General features: G+C 42.4%; 2 protein-coding genes across 2 annotated transcripts; both read left to right on the top strand.

Annotated features, from left to right (window-relative positions):
• The first annotated feature begins 1,163 nt into the window (after nt 1–1,163).
• Nucleotides 1,164–3,685, top strand: LOC120323961 (olfactory receptor 10A5-like). The gene is made up of 4 exons (XM_039384958.1): nt 1,164–1,201; nt 1,786–2,089; nt 2,727–2,810; nt 3,194–3,685. The coding sequence occupies exons 1-4, from the start codon at nt 1,164–1,166 to the stop codon at nt 3,683–3,685; spliced, it is 918 nt and encodes a 305-aa protein (XP_039240892.1).
• A 9,236-nt stretch (nt 3,686–12,921) lies between these two features.
• LOC113989779 (olfactory receptor 1019-like) lies at nt 12,922–13,872 on the top strand. The gene has a single exon (XM_027724671.1). It carries the CDS (start codon nt 12,922–12,924, stop codon nt 13,870–13,872), a length of 951 nt encoding a protein of 316 aa, XP_027580472.1.
• The last annotated feature ends 5,516 nt before the right edge of the window (nt 13,873–19,388 follow it).

Genomic DNA, 19,388 nt, shown 5'->3' with positions numbered 1-19,388 from the left:
TGCCTCCTATCTCTACACCTAGGAGACTGTTCATTTCTTGCAGTAGGAAAAGAGAACCAAACAGATAAAAATCAGATTTGATTGGAATTACTGGAATTAAATTTGTATCCATCACCAACCTGAAAAGAGTTCTGAGTAGCTATTCTATAGTTGTGTTTCACTTAAGTTTAGTAAACCTCTCTTGTATGGATGAGAAGCCAGTTCTGAGAAATTAAAAGATTTGGTCACTGAGTGCAGAAACTTTGTTTCCACCCCATTTGCACTGCTTTCATTTCACTCTTTCACTTTTTTTTTCTCCTTTTCTCCTTTATTTTCACAGCTAAAAGATCTGGATTTCAATATTTGTCTTCATTATTTCCCATGATCTTTCCCATCTATTGCTATGAAGAAGGTATCAGCTTCAACCAGCCATTGATGGATCCTTTGGACTCGACTGAAAATCAGAACACCTCAAGTTTTGTGGCCTTAAGGCAGTTTTTGCTCAGAAATAGAATTGTAATGCATATTCTTCCTTAGTAATTCTGTTGCCAAGGAAAACCAACCAAAACCTGTTATTCTCTAAGAACCCTAAATGTTGTATCTTCACTAAATGAGTATATGCTTCAGTTGTGCTCTTATGCACTTTAGAAACACACAATCAACCTCAATACATCATCGATACTGACATCCAGCACCTGGAAGACACAATATTTAGCTTAAACCATCTCACAGTTTTTGTGTGCCACACTGACAGTTCAAAACACTGACAGAAAAAATCATGATGACCAAAGATGTCCAAGCGATCAACATTTTACTGCAGTCCAAAAGGAAAAGGAAGAGCAGTGAAAAACCGCGAAAGCACCTTGAACAAGGCAGCAGCAAAAACTTCTGCCTGACTCTGTGTAACACACGAAATAACCCCGACCAGGGGCACAGTCTTCATCTCAGTGTTCAGAGGATGAGTCATCAGAAAGATGAATCACTTCACAGGCTGTAGTGACTAGAGTCAACTTGGACATGTATGGGAAGGCATCTGGTGTTGCTTGGATGCTCTAGGATGTGTGAGTTATCAGTGTAGGACAGCTTGAAGTGTCTCAGACCTAAGGGAAACCAGCACCTCGCTAGAGCTGCAGCTGGAGGCTGAGGAGGACACCCTGGAGGATCCAAAATGAAATTCAGTGGTTATGTTGAGGAAACTGGATGCTGCCTGTGAAGATGGGCAGTAAGTATCTCAATCCAAACAAATCTCTGTGATGTTAATGTCAGTGTTTGGACCAGGCAACACGCCTCCTTCTACAGGCAGTGAAGGCTCTTCAAGGTCCTCGTTTCTCTCTAGATAACAAGGTGGAGTAGATCATCTTCTAGGCACACGACAGATGCTGAATTTCACCACTTAGTGGTGATTCTGCTCTCTTACGACATACTAGGGTATGATAACTGTTCCCCTAGCAAGCAGTGTTCTATGAAAACAGTGCTGCAGTTAAGAGCTCAGTGCTCAGCAGCCCTGCCACAAATCTGCTTCTGCTCCACACCAGCTCACCTCCTTATCTCTCAGTATGGAAGTCTCAGGCCAATGCTGTTGATCAGCCAGATTTGCCTCGGTGTCTATTTGCCGTATTACACACCTCAGCCTCCCTCCAACACATTGAATTGAATATGTTATGCCCAGGATGCACTAATGTCTTTATTTTTATTCCTATGTAGGGGGCACCAAGCAAACGCATCCACAGAATCTCAGCAAGGTCTCTGAATTCATCTTTCACAGTGTTTTTGACAACCCTCACCTCCAGAGTCTCTATGTTACAGTATATTGGTGTACCTCACTGCTCTCCTCAGCAACTCCCTTGGCCTTATAGCTACCATTGTCCACTCACAACTTCACACCTCTATATACTTTTACATCTCCAACCTGGCCATCCTTGACTTGGTAGGTGCCTCCTCAGTTCTGCCCAAGATGTCAGAGAACCTGATCCTGGGCAAGAACAGCATCTCCTTTGAGGTCTGTACAGCACAGCTCTACTCCTTTACTTTCTCAGGCTCTACAGAACTTATGCTATTAACAGTCATGTCTTATGACCTGTACCTGGCCATTTACCAGCCCCTTCACTACGTAACCATGATGAGCAAGGGGACCTGCGTCCCTTGAATGTTCAGAGCCTGAGGAATCGGTACCGTCAATTCCCTCAAGACCCCTTCTCCACCTGCCCCTCACACCTGCTGCCGGTGACTTGTTTTACTCCACTGTCATCCGCACCCATTTCCAGCTAACTAACACTACTTAGGGAAGAAAATGAAAACAGCGAGCACTGTGTGTGCTCTGGGGACTCCCACTCTGAATCCTCTGACCTATAGCCTGTGCAACAAAGAGATCCAAGTGCTGTTGTAGGAAATAGTGTAAGAGTCGGGTTTTGGGAAAGGGTACCGAACAGCACCCTGCGAGGTGTAGTTCCTATGTACTCCCAGGCACGTGGGCAGTAAGATACCCCATGGTAATTGGTCAAGAAAGTCACATGTTACTTTGACATGCATATAAAAGGTGTTGTTTGAATTAAATAAAGGGATTTGCCTCAGCACCCCCCAAGAAGCTAGTTGGGTCCGTGTAACTTATTCATGTATTATAATAATACACCATAAAATAGCACCATTTCACAAGGCAAAGTAAGACCCAGAGCCACACATCTGTGCTTTCTAGCCCTGTTCTGCATCATCCACACTTTGGGGTAGCTGCAACCCTTGTTGCCTTTAAGGGTGACATTGCTTTCACTGAAGTTCCTGTGACCACAACAATGGAAGATATTCAGGAGAAATACCCAGAGCATACCCAGAGCAGGGTGAGGTGAGTGAATCTTAGAAGTATTTGTTACTCTGAACCCTCTAGGAAGGTGAGCAGGAGCACAAACTCTATGGAGATGACTTTGCAGTTGCTTTGATTGAGGCTTTATAGTTCTGTATATGAGTTGAGATTAGAGCTTCTTAGCAAGCACAGCCTTGAGTTATAAAGAGTACAAGGTTAAAGCTGTTTGGTTGAGTGCAGGTGCTGCTTTCCTGGGTGGTTTTGTAAGAATATGTTTATGTTATATGTGTGGGAAAATAGAAGTTAGAGAACTCAATAAAAAAGCTGCGTGCTGTGCTGAGCAGGTAGACATCTCTCTGTCTCATCCTAGTGTGTCTCATCATCCTAGTGTGTGTGTTGTGTGTCTTTCTTCCCCCACAGACCAAGGCCTCTGACAGGTACCCTACAACATCTTTCTGCAAGTCAAATGAAGTCAACCATTTCTTCTGTGACATCTCACCTGTACTGAAATTGGTGTGCTCAGATACCTACATTTTTGAGCTTCTGGTGTTCATTGCCATTGTGCTGATCATGGTGCTGCCATTCATCCTAATCACCATCTCCTACATCTGCATCATCTATACCATTATGCAGATGCCCTTGGCTGAAAGCAGGCAAAGGGTGATCTCCACATGTGCTGCTCATCTCATGGTTGTTACTCTCTTCTACTGCACAACCTGCTTAATTCATTTACATCTCAAGTCAAGCCTCTCACCAAACAACAAACAGTTTGTGTCTCTTTCCTACACAGTCATTACACTGATGCTCAATCCCATCATCTATAGCCTCAGGAACAGTGACATAAGGGAAGCGCTAAACAGAACTTTTGGCAGAAAAGTGTTATCAGAAAGACTCACAGCGCTATCATTATAATTTTTCTAATAGAAATTTCAGAAGTTTCAGACAATCTGTAAAGGTAAACACAATATTGTCTTAAATTAAATGACAGCTGAATAAATACCTCAAATCTTGCAAAAGTCTGTCTGCCTGCAGAAGTCTACTATGTTTTTATTTATTTTATTTATTCATCCCTTTATAAATTTTCAGATTTTCCAGGTTTTAACAAACAAACAAAAAAATTCCACTATTATTTCCTTTGTAATATTTTCACCAATGTAAAATAAAAAGGAAGGAAATAAAAATAATCTTATACATCCTGTTATTCTTATCTTCTTTTCTTTCCCATCATTTAAAGATGTTAGCTGGGATAAGACACGTCCACTAGATCAACTCCTACTGAATTTTAACTGCCTAAAATTTGATCTTCAAGTCTAAGTCAATCAAAGGATGATCCCTTTATGGATAATGGGAAGAATAAGTCACTTCTGGGGGGCAGTCCTGCTCTAAGTTACCTGTCAAAGAGACACAGAGCAATCATTCTTGAGGAGTATCTATTCCTTGGCATTGGCTTAAGAAAGAAGAATAACACAGTCATCCAAGGTGTTCATTTCTGGTTACGATATCCACCCTGAGTGACTGGGTCACATTTAAATATCTAACAGATGAAATTCATTAAGTCATATATTTTTGTTTTCTTATTTCTTTGTCAATGGGAAAACAATGAGAAATGCAGTTCTATACTAAAGAACATGCAGACTAACTTTAAGGTAAAAAGATGTAATACAATATGCATATGTATATAAGGAGGGACTATATATGTATATAGAGAGGAACATTATATGAATACAGATTCATACACGTATTTATTTTTACATACTGGTGTATATCTTGGTATATATACATATATGAAAACGTATTATAAATTATGTTTGGCTAGATACATTTTCCTGAAAGCATCCAGCCTAGGGACCTCTTGGGCACCACAATACAAGAAAGATCTAAATCTATTAGAGAGCATCCAATGGAAGGCTATGAAGATGGTGAAGGGTCCAGAGAGGAAGCCAAATGTGGAGAGGCTGAGGGCACTTGTTTTGTTCAACTGGAGGAGACTGAGGTCAGACCTCAAAAGGGTCTGCAGCTTCCTCACAATGGGCAGCTGCGCTCTCTGTGATGAGTTACAGGACCCAAGGAAATGCCTGGAGCTGTGTCAGGGGAGGGTTAGGTTGGATATTAGGAAGTGGCTTCCCTGGGCAGTGGTCATGGTCCCAAGGCTGCCAGAGCTCAAGGAGCTTCTGGACGACACTCTTGGGCACAGGGTGGGATTGTTGGAGTGTCCTGTGCAGGGTCAGGAGTTGGATCCTTGTGGCTCCCTTCCAACTCAGGATATTCTGTGATTTTATGACCATTGACTGGTCCAAATGCCAAGTGCTGCAGCTGTCCTGCATCCACACCCCTCAGAGCAACCACTCTCTCCAGAGGACTATACAAATCTCTAATATATAGCTCTTGGACAGGTTTTATTTCTTTGCATATTTTTACAGTATAAATTACAAGATATCCCATGAGAGCAGTGTGGTATTCAGTGAGATTATTTGTGGTATTCAGTAATGGTAGTATTTTAATATTGTGATATGAAAAGTTCATTCACGAAGCCTAGCCATGATGAATTGCAAACATTGCTATAGACATGGGAAGATGTGTTGTAGAAGAGGAGCCATGGGATGATAGACTGTGACGTTTTGTGTTATAGTGTGTGATAAAGCTCCTCTGATCACCTACAAAGCAGCTGAAAGAGACAGTGGCAGGAAGGGAGCCCAAATATCCTGCTGGGCTGGACCTGGGCCCATCATAGGGGCCATCAAACCAATAAAGCCTAGAGGAGCACAGATACGAACCATGTTAGTGGGAACCAAAATCAAGGACTCCTGAGGAAGGAGTGCTATGTCCCAGCAAAGCCATCAGCCCCAGTGTCCAGGCATGACACCCATCAACTTCCCGGATCACCTTTGGGACTTAAGGGGTGCTGCTACCTAGGACTGGGACACATTATGATGCAGAGGAAAAGCAGTTTGAGATCATACAGGACTTCTTAAGGCATACTTAGGGGAGGAAAAAAAGGCAGAAAAATGGTGGAGTCTAGGTGATTTGGGGGGGAACAATGTTGGAAAAATAGAGGGGGAAGGGGATAAAAACTAGCTCATCATGTAAATAGTTGACTTTTCTGACCACGTCCTGCTCTGATCAGCACAGTCTATCCTGTCTTCTTCAAAAAGTCCTTACTGACTCTCTACTGGGTGAGAGCTCCCTACTCAGTATGCAGGTGTTTACGAGGATGTGAGTGTGGCACCCGGAGCCAGACCATGGCTCAGAAGGTCTGTGTGTCCCTGGGGTAGTGAACGGAGTGAGTGCAGGTGTGCAAGTGAGAGTGTAACAGCTATGGAAAATCAACCAGATGAGCTGGTGAGCAGATTAAGTGGTCTGGGAGGGAGGGGGTGAGAGGGTCCTTAAGGGCAGTTCGTGGTATGAGAGCACAGGGGGATTAGCTATGGGCTGAGTGTGAGAGAGGGTCTCTAGGGGTGAGAGTACAGCAATGTAGTTATTGGGACCTGGTCAGTTCTGGCCAGAGACTGGAACCCAGGGGTCAGCTACTGGGCAGACAGTGTCTGAGCCCAGCTACTGAAGGGATCCACCTCTTACATTGCTGTATATCTCTTTATTCTCACCAGTGCACGTCTGTTCTATCCAGCTGGAGAGGGGAGCAAGATGAGGCCATTGATGCTGCCTGTGTTTGTGTGAATGTTCTGAGTGTCTGTTTGGGAGCTGTCTGCCCAACCATGAATGTATGTATAGATATATGTACCCATGTAGTCTACATGGGTTTGTTGGTGTGTGTGCCTGCTAGGAATATATCTCGAGCCTCTCTACTGGTTAGCCCTGGGGACACGGATCCATGGCAGTCTTGCCTCTCTCAGATTGGTGGATCTGGGATGATGCATTTTCCTCCAAAATTTTAAGTGTAAAAACCTGATATCGGTAATTTTAAATCCTAATATCTATTATGTGATTCTAACAGGGCTGCCACAACAGAGAAGAATCTGTACTCCTATTGGCTAAATCTGCTTGCAAGAACAAATGTACATACTCCCTGTCACCTCCTAGCCTCTGTAATTTACCAATTGCAGGAGCCCACAGTGCTGCTTTTTTGTCTTTCAAGGCACTGAAGTCTGGGGATGGATTTCTGTCTGATGTATTTGGATGTACCACTGGATGTACCACTCAAGCAGAAATTTCCTACAGAAATTTTTCCTTCCGAACTATGCAGTCTGAGTGAAGACTCATTATGTCCCACCCTTAGACCCTGAACAGAGTTGCTCTTTTTAAATACCTTTTGGTATTCATGTTCTTATTTTACCAGACCAAAAACCTACTGCAGCTGCATGTCTTACCAAGGCCTGAACAAGTCAGACTTTCAAAGACCAGTGCTATACCACCAGGTCCAACAGATTATATCCTCTCAACATTACATACCAGCCTTCTCTGATGTGTTCTGCACAAAGAGTAAATGTTCATTCTCAAGGGTGTGGATTTCCAGTGGGGTGGGAGGGGGCAGACCACGTTAACACGCATACAGCACAGGTCCAATAGTTGTCACAGCAGTTTTCAGGTTTCATCAGGGGACGTCCAGCGTGAGCTCTAGTAGACTTTGTTTTCTCAGATATCTCCTCATCAGTGCTAGACTGTCCAGAAATTTATTGTTTCCTTAATTTCCTTTTATCTGTTTCCCTTTACCCAACCCCAGCCCTCTTTAATGCTGAATACCTGCTGACCAGGTATCCCCCCAAACTGCATCAGCTTTCAACTCCAGGTATTTTTACAGAAAGCAGAGTAATAGACTCATCTACATTGACAGAGATTTAAGAACTGGATTATTTCTCAGGCAGGCAGGTTGACCTTTAACATTTTTGCTGCTTCTCCAGTCTTTGAAAGAGCAGTTAAACACAGATGTGTCCTTTTGTTCCTGGCTAGGAGCTGATGCTCCTTGTTCTTCTTTGCATTACAAAAACATAGCCTGAGGATGTAAGAAGGAAATGTGCCAGAGAGTCGCCTATGAATACATCATTTCCATGTGTGTAAATCCACTGGGGTCCCTGATTGATTATTTGAAGGGACCACCCTGCCCGTCCCCATCCAAATTGAAGACTCTTCAGTATTTTCTCAGTAACTTTTTACTCAGCTCTCTTGTAGAACAGGGTTTCTGCTGCGTAGGATGAAAGTAAAGCAACAACTTACCTTTCCTTGCTTTTTGCACCTGGAGTGTTGGCTTATTTGCTCCTTATTTTGCTCTTTACTCACCCTCTTTGTAAGTTAAGTAATACCTGATATACATCAGATAATCACACCTGTAGGTATTTCCTTCCTACTTTTTCCTACTACTATCACAGCCTACAGCATTCATATAAATTAGAAGTTTTATTTGAAATTCTGTTTTTAAGAAGCTTCTACAACTTGTCAGTAGGAAAACAAAAAGCAAATAGAAGCTCATGTTACAATTGTGTAAAACCTGAAAGCATTTATATAAATATGTTATATATTTATACAGAACTGTGTATTTACATATAGATAGTTTTGTAATGATGGAGTCATCTATTATCCCTCTGTAGTCAGTGAAGTGAGATCAGCACCATAAAAAATTAATTTTACTTAAAAGAAGGACCTAAAACTAGGGAATTATGAGAAATAAATAACCTGGTTTTATTATAAGCAAATGAACTTAGTAGGAAGACAGAAGGGGGTGGGTTTTTTTTAACCAAGAGGGTTTAAACCAAGAGGTTTTTTAGGCATACTGCAGAAAATGTAAGGTGGATGGTCCTGTCTGGACCTGATGCCAGGGAACCTTTCGCGGCCAGGAATGGGGAAAATACATAAATAAAGATGTATCCTCTCTGCCGTGCGGCATCCTCTGTGTACAGGGGGACCCCCCTGTACAGGTCCAGGGGGGTACATCACAATCAACCAAGGGAAAGGGTAACATCCCCTCCCCATCAGAGAAATTACCTTTTAAGGTGAAAAACCAGTGGTCAATGAATATGTAACAGCTTATGTAACCAAAAGAATACAAAAGCCATGATTTTCAAAGGGTTGGTGTGCTTCCAGACCCTTGTGATCTTGGAGCACCCAACCCTCTGCAATAAAAAACACTCTCCTTGTCCTACAGGTATTTTTGCCATCCTTTAAATCTAAAAGAGGAATTTTTCCAACAGGAATAGACCATCTTTTTGGAGTGCTTGTTTTCTCTCTGTTGACTACAGAGAAAACAAAATGCATCTGCTTCAGAATTAAGAAAAGTAAGGCAACATTCATCCTGTCACTGGAGGATGAATTAGAATGACAGCATTTCTCTGCTTCATGCAGTGTCCTGTGAAGTATCTTGTGATGCACACCGTTAGATCCATAAAAATTACTGAAGAAGTATTTGGAGGTTCATTATTCCTTTCTTCAGACTCAACTTGACTTTTTTTACACTATTGCTGCTGATTTAGTACTGCCAAGCTGCAGAATCAAAGCATTACATACTTGCACCATCAGTAGACATCCTCATTAACAGGGATGCCAGGTGGGAACCTATTTGTTTGTGTATGGAATAAATGATGAAACAAGGGAGAAATAGAAACAAACACAGCAAAGGGACCATTAGACCCCAAGCATCCACTCACAGGTAGTTTTACAGGGAGTTGGAGGATACATAAAGCATTTGGGAAGAGAAACCATGTCAGAAGAGATTGCTTTTCTATCTGTGACTTTCTAAATGGGAGGAGGAAGGAACCAGGGAGGCTTATCCTGAAAGTGCCATAAGGTAAGCGTGCCCTTCCCTTCCTGGTTGGCTTGTTTCATTACCTGCAACCACTAGGAATTCACCTTTCTTTCCTTCACATAGTCTTAGACTTCATATAAGTATGTAGAGCAACCCTGATGACATCTTTTAATTGAAAAACTGTTAGAGAAGGGGCCAGGGGAGAACATATGAAGAAGTCTGTCTTAACAAGAAAGATCATTCCTGAGTTACAGAATTAAGTATGATACATTGGGAAAAATCAGTCTGGATTTTCTAAAGATTTGACTTGCTTGAAGTTTTAAACAAATAGGTAAATAAAGTAAATGTGGTTCTTACATTCTATTTGGATTTTCTCAGAGCTTTTAACGGAAATGAAAGCATCCTATAGTAAAAGGAATGGGCCTTAATTTAATTTAAAAAGAAAATCAAACAGCAATAAAAGAACACTCATCACACGAGAAAGAATTTACTAGACAAGTTCACAGACTCCCATGTCCAAGCTCATTGTATACAAGGTATTCATAAGTATTCCTAATTATTTGGAAAATAGATGAGTAAATGAACTCAGCTGTGGAGACATTCCGAAAGATTGGATTGCTTGAGTCACTAAGTTTGCTAAGATGGCAGGTGGAATTTGATGAAGACAATTCTGAAGTGCTGCATCTGAGGAGAAGTAACGATCTTAGGGAATACACCTGCTCTGTGCACTCTAAGAATGCGCTTGACAACATCTCCAATAAGTGCAGTAAGAACTTAGACAAGTACCTCACATGATAGTATGTATTTGAAAACAATCTGTGTTGAATCCTACCCTTATTTTTTAACATACAAAAGTGAACAAAAGCCTGCTACCATGAATTCTACCCTCATCCAAGTAATTTGTCAAACATCAAAGAAACCTTTCATGTGTACAACTGAGTGAGAATCTCTAAAATTTAAATATCAGAATAAATTACTGCGAATGACTTGAGATAAGATGTCTCATTTAGATGTCTCATTTCATTTAGACATCTAAGAGATAAATGAAGAAGTCTGAAGTCAATAGTGCCCCGTGGAATCATCCAGAAAGCAATCCTGGAGAAGCTGAAGCATAGAGGAACCTAGGGCCACTTGGGATGTCCAGGAATAACTTGTCTGCAATCCAAGTGCACTGCTTAAGATTGGTTTCCTCAAGACTGACAGTTATCACACATCTGTGCCATATCTGTCAGCCACATGTAGATGGCTCTGGTACTCAAAAATATTCAGTGACTATAAACAATTAGGCTGAGTCACCTGACTGTGCTGGGTTTGGCTGAAATAGGCTCAGATTTCTTCGCAGTAGCATGTATGGGGCTGTTATTTGGATTTGTGCTGGAAACAGTGTTGATTACATAGGGATGTTTTAGTTATTGCTGAACAATTGCCAAGCAGTTGCTCACATGGCCCTGCCAGCAGGGAGGCTGGGGGTGCACAGGAGTTTTGAGGGGACAGAGCCAGGACAGCTGACCCCAGCTAACCAAAGAGATATTCAATAACACAGCATATAAAAGCAGGGAGAAGAAGACGGAAAAGGAGGATGTTCAGAGCGATGATGTTTGTCTTCCCAAGCCACTGCTGCACATGATGGGGCCCTGCTCTCCTGCAGATGGCTGAATACCTGCCTGCCCATAGAAAGTAGGGAATGAATTCCTTATTTTGCTTTGCTCCTGCGCGGGTTTTGATGTACCAAACTGTCTTTGTCTCAACCCATAATCTTTTTCATTTTACCATTTCGAGTCTCTTCCGCCTCCCATCGCTGGAAGTGAGTGAGTGGCTCAGTGGTGCTTAATTGTTTGCATGACACTGACTTAATTCAGGTCATCTGAAGAAATGCATCTGCCTTCCCAGCTAACCCAGAAGGAGAGTTCTCTTTCCTGCTTCTGCCCATTGATTATGGCAGTCTGAGGCCAGTCTCTCTGACCTGAAGTTTAAATCACAGGTGATTTTTGTGCTTAGAAGAAAACAAGGGACTGCAATTCCAAATTCATGCTCAGATTTGAATGTTTTCTATTCATAGTTAAGTCGCCTGATTCCTTTGGACCTTAGCTAGTAATATAAAATTTAAGTTTGTTCGGCAGATCGAATGAAGACTAACCACTGACCTCTGTAATCGTCAACCTCTGAGCTAGTAATTACTTGCTCTCTTAGAATTAGTGGAGACTGAACAAACAGAGTTACTGGATTTTTATAGCAAGAGACACTGTATCATGAAATGGACCTGTAAATTAAGTCAAACCAATCCTGCTATTTCCACCACTAAAGGATTTTTTTAATACTAATTTTAACTACCAATGTGTAAAGTCTGATAAAATTAATCCTGACGTCAGTGACATATTCACTGTGAGTATGGAAAAGGCTTCAAGAAGACAGTTAATTGACCTAATTTTATGGTTCTGTCACTAGTTTTGCCCAGATACAAAAACCGAAACATGACACCCAAGCAAGATCAAGCTTCTATTTTATAAACCTTTTATTTTTTCAGCTAATTCCAGACTTAAGTTGAAAATAATAAGCACTGTAAGTTATGTAATAATTTTTTTTTCCTTTTCCTAAACACAGGCAGTCTCTCTGAGGATCTCTGAACAGAAAAAGTATTTTGATTAAAGTATAAGTAGACCATTAGCAGGACTTAAGACTGCTCATTGAACAACTTTAAAAACAACTTCATATACTTGAAGACAAAATAAAATATGAACATTAAATATCCTTATCTTTCCATGTTGATAATGGGAGAAATAAGTTTGCCACCTTTGTTAGTAACTACTTAGCCACCTAACATAGATGCTCGATGCTCAGAAAGTTACGATAATCTGGAGTAAATCAATATGTGACTCTTATAGAGAAATTATATTTCAAGACATGGAATGGAAAAGCACACAAAAATTATTTATTTCCTTTGTACATGATGAAATCTTTGATTGAACTTCAAAACAAATACCTGTGACTGAAGAAATTTCTGATCTTTGCACAGCCATTGCAACTTGGCTTCTCCAAAGCAAAGTCATGTCCCCACTGTTCACTGAGAGTGTGTAGTACCAAGCACAGATTTTTCTTTTTTTTTTTTTGGACATGCAAATACTAGTTTAAAAGCAGACAAAGTCTTTATTTTTGAAGTATGGAATGCTATATGGTTCTTCTGATTTTAGGCATATATTTTGAGTGATCTTGATGACTTCTGGAAGGGGGATGGATGCATCTTGACTCTGACAGGGAAGGTGATGAAGATCAGCCTCACAGACTGTAATTAGTTGGCATAAATACCTTCTTAAGAAAAAAGGATTTTCATTTGCAATCTTTCCAAGGAATTGCATATAGAAGATTCTACTTCCTGTGTTAACTGACATACCTGCACTAAAAATTGGTAAACTCCTCTCAACATCTCAAAATATTTTCATGGACTTTTCTTATAACTGTCATGAGAAGGACAGAGCAGGAGAATAAAACAGCTGTGGTGGAATTCTTCATCCTTGGTTTCCAAAGTATTCCAGACGTACAGTTTATGCTCTTCTTGATATTTCTAGTGATTTATATTATAACCTTGTTACGGAATCTCCTGGTTGTGGTGCTGGTTGTGACTGACGATAACTTCCATAACCCCATGTTCTTTTTCTTGGGGAATCTGTCATTCCTGGACACTTGTTACACTTCCACCATTTTGCCCAGGATTCTGGGCACTTTTCTAACGGACAAATATGTTATTTCACTCCATGGTTGTTTCCTGCAGTACTTCTTCACTGGGCTGGCAGGCGCAGAGTGTTGCCTGCTGACTGTCACATCCTATGACCGGTACACTGCGACATGCAAACCGCTGCATTACACGGCCATCATGAACAGCAGGGGCTGCCTCCAGCTGGCAGCTGGATCCTGGCTCACTGGGCTCTTGGCTGGTGCCGTGGTCACCTCTCTGATGTCACAGCTGACTTTCTGTGGCCCAAATGAAATCGATCATTTCTTCTGTGACTTTGCACCCGTGGTTAAGCTCTCCTGCAGTGATACCCACTGGATTGAGCTTGTAACATTCGCCTTGGCCTCCCTTTTGACACTACCACCATTTCTCTTGACACTCATATCTTATGTGTACATTAGCAACACTGTCCTCAGGATCTCATCCTCCGTGGGAAGGCATAAGGCTTTTTCTACCTCTTCTTCCCACTTCACTGTGGTGACAGTTTTCTATGGGACCCTGATTTTTGTGTATGTGGTACCAAAACCAACCACATTTGGAAACCTCCACAAAGTGTTCTCTGTGTGCTACACAGTTCTGACTCCACTGGTCAACCCCCTCATATATAGTTTAAGAAATAGCAACATAAAGAAGGCTTTGAGAGCAGTTGTTAACAAATATCGTGGTTTTGCTAAGGCATGAACAAGCCCATGTCATGTGCATGTGCATGCTCATGTCATTTAAGTGCAACTGAAATATCAGCCCTATAAAAACTTCTCATCTAGACCTAAAGTTTTCTTTTCCCCTGGAAAGGAGACAAAGTTTCCAGCATTCTAAGAGGGTCATGTGAGTGAGCACCCTAGCTGCTGGGTTGGTAAGGCAATTTTTTCCCTTGCACTAATGAATGTGTAAGCATTTCTATAGAAAGAGAAAAAAAATCAAACAAACCACAAAATGACATCCTTAAAAGAGGAGAGAAATAGCATTGGTGTCTCCAACATTTCCATGCTTGCCAGGTCTTTGTAATTATATCTACATCCAAGCTTTCTGATTCTCAGAAGTGCTTTCAAGTTGGCTCATTGTCTGGCCTAAGAAGAGGAAAAGTGATTAAAAGTGAGAGGAGGGTTACGAATACATTTAGCTCTGCCACAACCAATAATATGGGCCAAGCTTACAAATACAGAAGGTATAAGAGTAATATCTACGGATCCGTTACGTACAACAACACAAGACTTGTGTCTTTTGAACCAGCAGCACTACATGCCTGTCAGTCAGTAAATGGTTTGATTTCAAAACACACACCAGTGTCGTTTATGTGCACTTGTTCTCAGGGTTTTGTATCATTTGTGACAAGAGCTAAGGTAATGTAGTTGTGTGGTAGGATGAAATTTAAGTCTATCTTTTAGTTATAGTTATGGTGTAGCTTAGATGCAGCATAGATGAGACAATGGCCTGACCTGGGACATGATGCTAAACCTGGAATAATTGATAGGTTTCATTTATATATTTCAATGTGTTACTTCATAGCCCGGATTGAAAATCTGTCTATTCCACTGACTTCCCCTGGCAGCTTCTATCAAAGGATAGATGGGTTTGTGCATAGATAAGACACCTGGAAATCACAGAGGGAGGAATGGTCCCAAAACACAGACACTTGAACACAGGAGAGAAAATTTTTTATGCACAGTTAAGATGAAAATTAGCAGTGCTGGAATGGTCACAGTGGACGATAGAGCAGGTCCATGGAAGAACATGGAGAAAAACATTTTTTGGAGTCTCATCCTATCCACCTGAAGACGGCTGCTGCAAAGACTCTTGCAAGAGTCTTATTACCATCTGAACTGGGAGCAAGGATCCTTTCTGGAGATTTTAATTCGCCATCTGAGCATTACCCTTTGCAAAGATCCCCATAAATTATTATTACATTTTAACAAACATTTTGTGACTATCTGTGCAAAATAGTCAATGGAGGGTGTCCTGGATCTGTGTGGGATGGCGTAAAGAACCCATACAGTGTTGTGCTTTGTATTCATGGCTAGAAGAGTGTTGATAACTGTGTTAGGTTTATGTGGCAAGGTTGGGGTGGAAGTGGTAGGTGAGGCTGCAAGAGTGGCCTCTGTGAGAAGGAGTCAGGTGCGGCTCTCATGCAGGACACAGACAGCTCCAAAACAGAACCATAGCAGAGCACAGCTGAGCACATCAGCCAAGCTGGTGGTGCCCCTGGGAAAACAAATTTAAGAGCAGAAAACCTCAGGCAGGCAGAAGACAAGGCATAAAAAGAGAATGAAAACCAACCCTGCAAACACAACAGTTAAAGGAAATGGAGGAATGGGAGCAGATATTTCCCTGCATCCCATGGAGGACCACATGCCAGAGGAGCATGATGTTTCCTGAACATGGGGGGACCCCACTGGAAGAGGGGAAAAGCTGAAAAGGAAGGAGCAGCAGAGCTGTTATGTACTGAACATAACACCCCCATCCTCCACACCCACTGTGATGCTTGGGGCAGTGGTCAGAGTACGGTGGAGGAGTCAGGAATAAGGCAGTGAAGTTGAGCCTGGAAGAAGGAGAAGGAATGTGTTGTTCTAATTTTTATCTTTGTTTTTCACTACCCAAATCTTTTTTAACTGGATTTTGTCCCAGCCTTAGACACTCAGCCTGGGCAGTATCCAGCCCTTGGATATTCCCATCTCCACTTGCCTCACACACACAGTCACACACTCACAGTAACAGGTGTCACAGGTGATGTCCAGAGCTCAGGGGCTCTGCCCTGTTTGTCTTGATCCTGCTGTTCAACCCTGCAGAGTACATCTGGTTTCCAAACAAAGTTATGGTTTACAAGTCCCTTGCCCTCCTCAGGCAGACAGGTTGGCCTGCCCAGTTCCTGGCACAGCAGCCACAGGAGGCTCCGGGAACCATGGTCCCTGCTCTGGTTGCTGGCACTAAGACAAGACTTTAATCTTTACCCAACCTTTCACCGGTCTCCACCTCGGAGCTGTCAGGTTTTCCTGTAGGGTTTCCCCAGAAATGAAGTTGCCAAAGAACCCTTGTGACTGTCTTGGAAGAGGAGGAGATGTTCCAGATGCTGGAGCTGAGATTCCCTTGTGAGCTGTGGTGAAGACCATGGTGAAGTAGGTTGTCCCCTGCAGCCACTGAGGTCTATGGTGGAGCACATTTGCACCCTGCAGCCAAGTGAAGCACCTCACTCAGGAGCAAGGGGATGACCCCTGATGGAAGCTGTGACCCCATGGAGAGGGATGAGGAATGGGGGTTGTGGTCAGTTCATAACATTTTGTTTCTGACACTGCTTCCTTCTCACATTTTTCTTTAGGATTGAGTTGCTCTCGTGAGCTGCAAGGTAAACCTGCTTCAGCATGGGCTCTCCACAGGTCACAGTTCCTTCAAGGCAAATCCACCTGCACTACCATGGTCTCATCCACTGCCTGCAATGTGGAAATCTTTCCCAATGTGGTTACAGGCTTCAGGGACATCTCTGCTCCATCGAATACGCTGCCCAGGGAGGTGGTGGATTCACCATCCCTAGAGGTTTTTAAGATGAGGCTGGATGTGGCACTTAGTGCCATGGTCTAGTAACCATGGCAGTGTTGGATCAAGAGTTGGACTTAATGATCTCGAAGGTCTTTTCCAACCTGGTTGATTCTATGGCTGTGATTCTGTGGTCTCTCCCACAGACAGTAGGGGAATATCTCATCTGGCACCCAGAGCACTCCACTCTCCTTCTATGACTTTGCTGTTCACAGGATTGTTTCTCACCCATTTTTTTAGCCCTCACTCCTCCCTGCCATGCAACATTTTGACCATTTGCAAATGTTTGTTTTGAAAGGCACCACCAGTTTCATTGATTGGCTTAACCCTGGCCTTAGATGGTTCCACTGCCAAGCCCTTTGGAACTCTCTGTGTCTGCTATTAGGTCAGCATGAAGGCAGTCCCTGGTCTCTTCTCAGGGAGGTCACCCTGCTCAACATCACATCACTGTTCAACACCACTTTCCTTTCCTGCTCTGATTGTAGCACGAAACAACTTTGTTGTTTTTCTGTGCTGCAACCAGCTTAGTCTTTCCCACCATGAAGACCTATGACTGTTGGGTCACTATCTTCAAACCTCTGAACTATGAGTCATGGGCAGGAAACCTTGCATGCAGATGGTCACTAGAGCATGAATTAGAGCTGTTTTCTACTATGTGTAGCACACTGACACTACCAGAGTGTAGTTATAGAAACACAAGATAGTCAAGGTCAGAACGAATCTTCAGCTGTCATCTGATCCAACACCTCTGCTCAAGCATAGCCACCCAAAACACCAGTTGCTCAGGACCGATTCCAGATGGTTTTTTAATATCTCCAAGCACAGAGACACCACAGCATGGCTGGCCAACCTACACCAGTGCTCGATCACCCTCACAGAAAAATGTGTTTCCTGATGTTCAGATAGGGCCTCTCATGTTTCGCTTTGTGCCCATTAGCTCTTGTCCTGTCACTGCACACCTCCATGAAAAGAACCTGTCTCTCTCCTACCTTCAGATATTCCTGTACACGGGTAAGTTCCCACCAGAGTCTGCTCTTTCAAGGGTAAAAAATCCCAGCTCTCTCAGCCATTCCTCATAGGAGAGATGTTCCAGTCCCTTCACCATCTCCGTGCTGCTTTGTTGGACTCTCCCCAGGCTATCTGTGTCTCTCTTTTAGTGGAGAGCTCAGAACTGCCACAGTACTCCAGGTGTCACCTCACCAGTAGAGGGGTAGGATCACCTCCCTCAACTTGCTGGAAATACTCATAGAATTCTAGAATAATTTGGGTTGTAAAGGACCTTAAAAGTTCATCTAGTCCAAGCCCCCTGCAATGGTCAGAGATGCCTTCTGGTAGATCAGGTTGCTCAGATCCCATCCAACCTGACCTTGAGTGTTTCCAGGGATAGTGCATCTAATATATCTCTGAGCAACCCATTTAATTGTTTCAACTCCCTCATCATAGAAAATTTCTTCCTGACATCTAATCTCATAATTAAGAGGCTAATCTTGTTCCTTGTATCTAATCTAATAACTGAGAGGTTAATCTACCCTCTTCTATTTTAAAACTATTACCACTTGTAGTATCACAACATGTTCCAGTATAGACATCTGAGGGACACCACTTGCCACTGATGTCCATGTGGATATTGAGCAATGGATCCCGACACTCTGAATGTGACCATCCAGCCAATCCCTCCTCTACTAAACAGTTGACCAATCAACTTCATATCTTTCCAATTTAGAGAGAAGGAAGTTGTGGGTGACCATGTCAGAAGCCTTACAAAAGCCTTCAACAATCGACAGGAGGCATTTCAACACAAAGCAAACAGTTCCTAATTACTGCGTGCAATATTCAGTCTGCCTTCATCACCTGACTTGCACAGTGCTGAGGCAGGTTCAGTAACTCATTCCCCAGGCCTCCAGCCTGTCCCCTGAAGGGGGTTGATTTTGTCCCAGGTGCAGAGCTTTGCAAATGTTGAGCTAAAATGAAATTATAACAGGCTCTTGTATTATGCAGACACAGTAAGAAAGGTTTTTGGTGGATTTCAGCTAAACCCACTAAGTTCACTCAAAATCCACCCTCAGGTCCAAGCTGCCTATGTAGGCTCTCTCAAAAGTCAGTGCTGAGAACATGAACTGGAGTCTTGTGCATTTTTCTAGACAGGTCAGAACATGCAAGGCTCAAAGAAGAAAGCTACTTTACTTATCTCTGAAATAAATATTGATACAAAAAAGTAAATGTTATGAACATAGTAATAATAAAAACAAGAAAGAATCATTAAGCTTCAGAAGGGAATAGTACTTCGGTCCCTCAAAACAATTTTTTTTTGCAATCCATAGATTTTAACTGTAAGAAATGTTGCTATTTAATTCTTTCACTTCTGTCTGTTGTTTTACTTATGATTATGTTTTTGTTTTGTATTGCTAACAAGAGTTCTTACCATTCTTTCGGCAATAAATAATATATCATAGAATCATAGGATGTTTTGGGTCGTCATGAACCTGGTCTTTACTTACAGTAGTGTTATAGGTTTGAAAAGAGATGTTGGAATTTTTTCCCAAATGGCCCCCTCCCTCCCCCCTGCTCTGTTTCTTCCGGGATGGGGGGAGGGACGGAGCGAAGCCGCACACGCTGGGCAGCGCAGGAGCAGGGGAGGGGGAGAGCTCTCGGGAAACGGAGGTTGCCACAGG

Source organism: Pipra filicauda, unplaced genomic scaffold, assembly GCF_003945595.2.
Source record: "Pipra filicauda isolate LSUMZ 115617 unplaced genomic scaffold, ASM394559v2 scaffold388_size762695_pilon, whole genome shotgun sequence".
Taxonomy (NCBI): Eukaryota; Metazoa; Chordata; class Aves; order Passeriformes; family Pipridae; genus Pipra; species Pipra filicauda.
The sequence above is the reverse complement of the archived record's forward strand: the minus strand, read 5'-3'. Positions and strand labels throughout refer to the sequence as shown.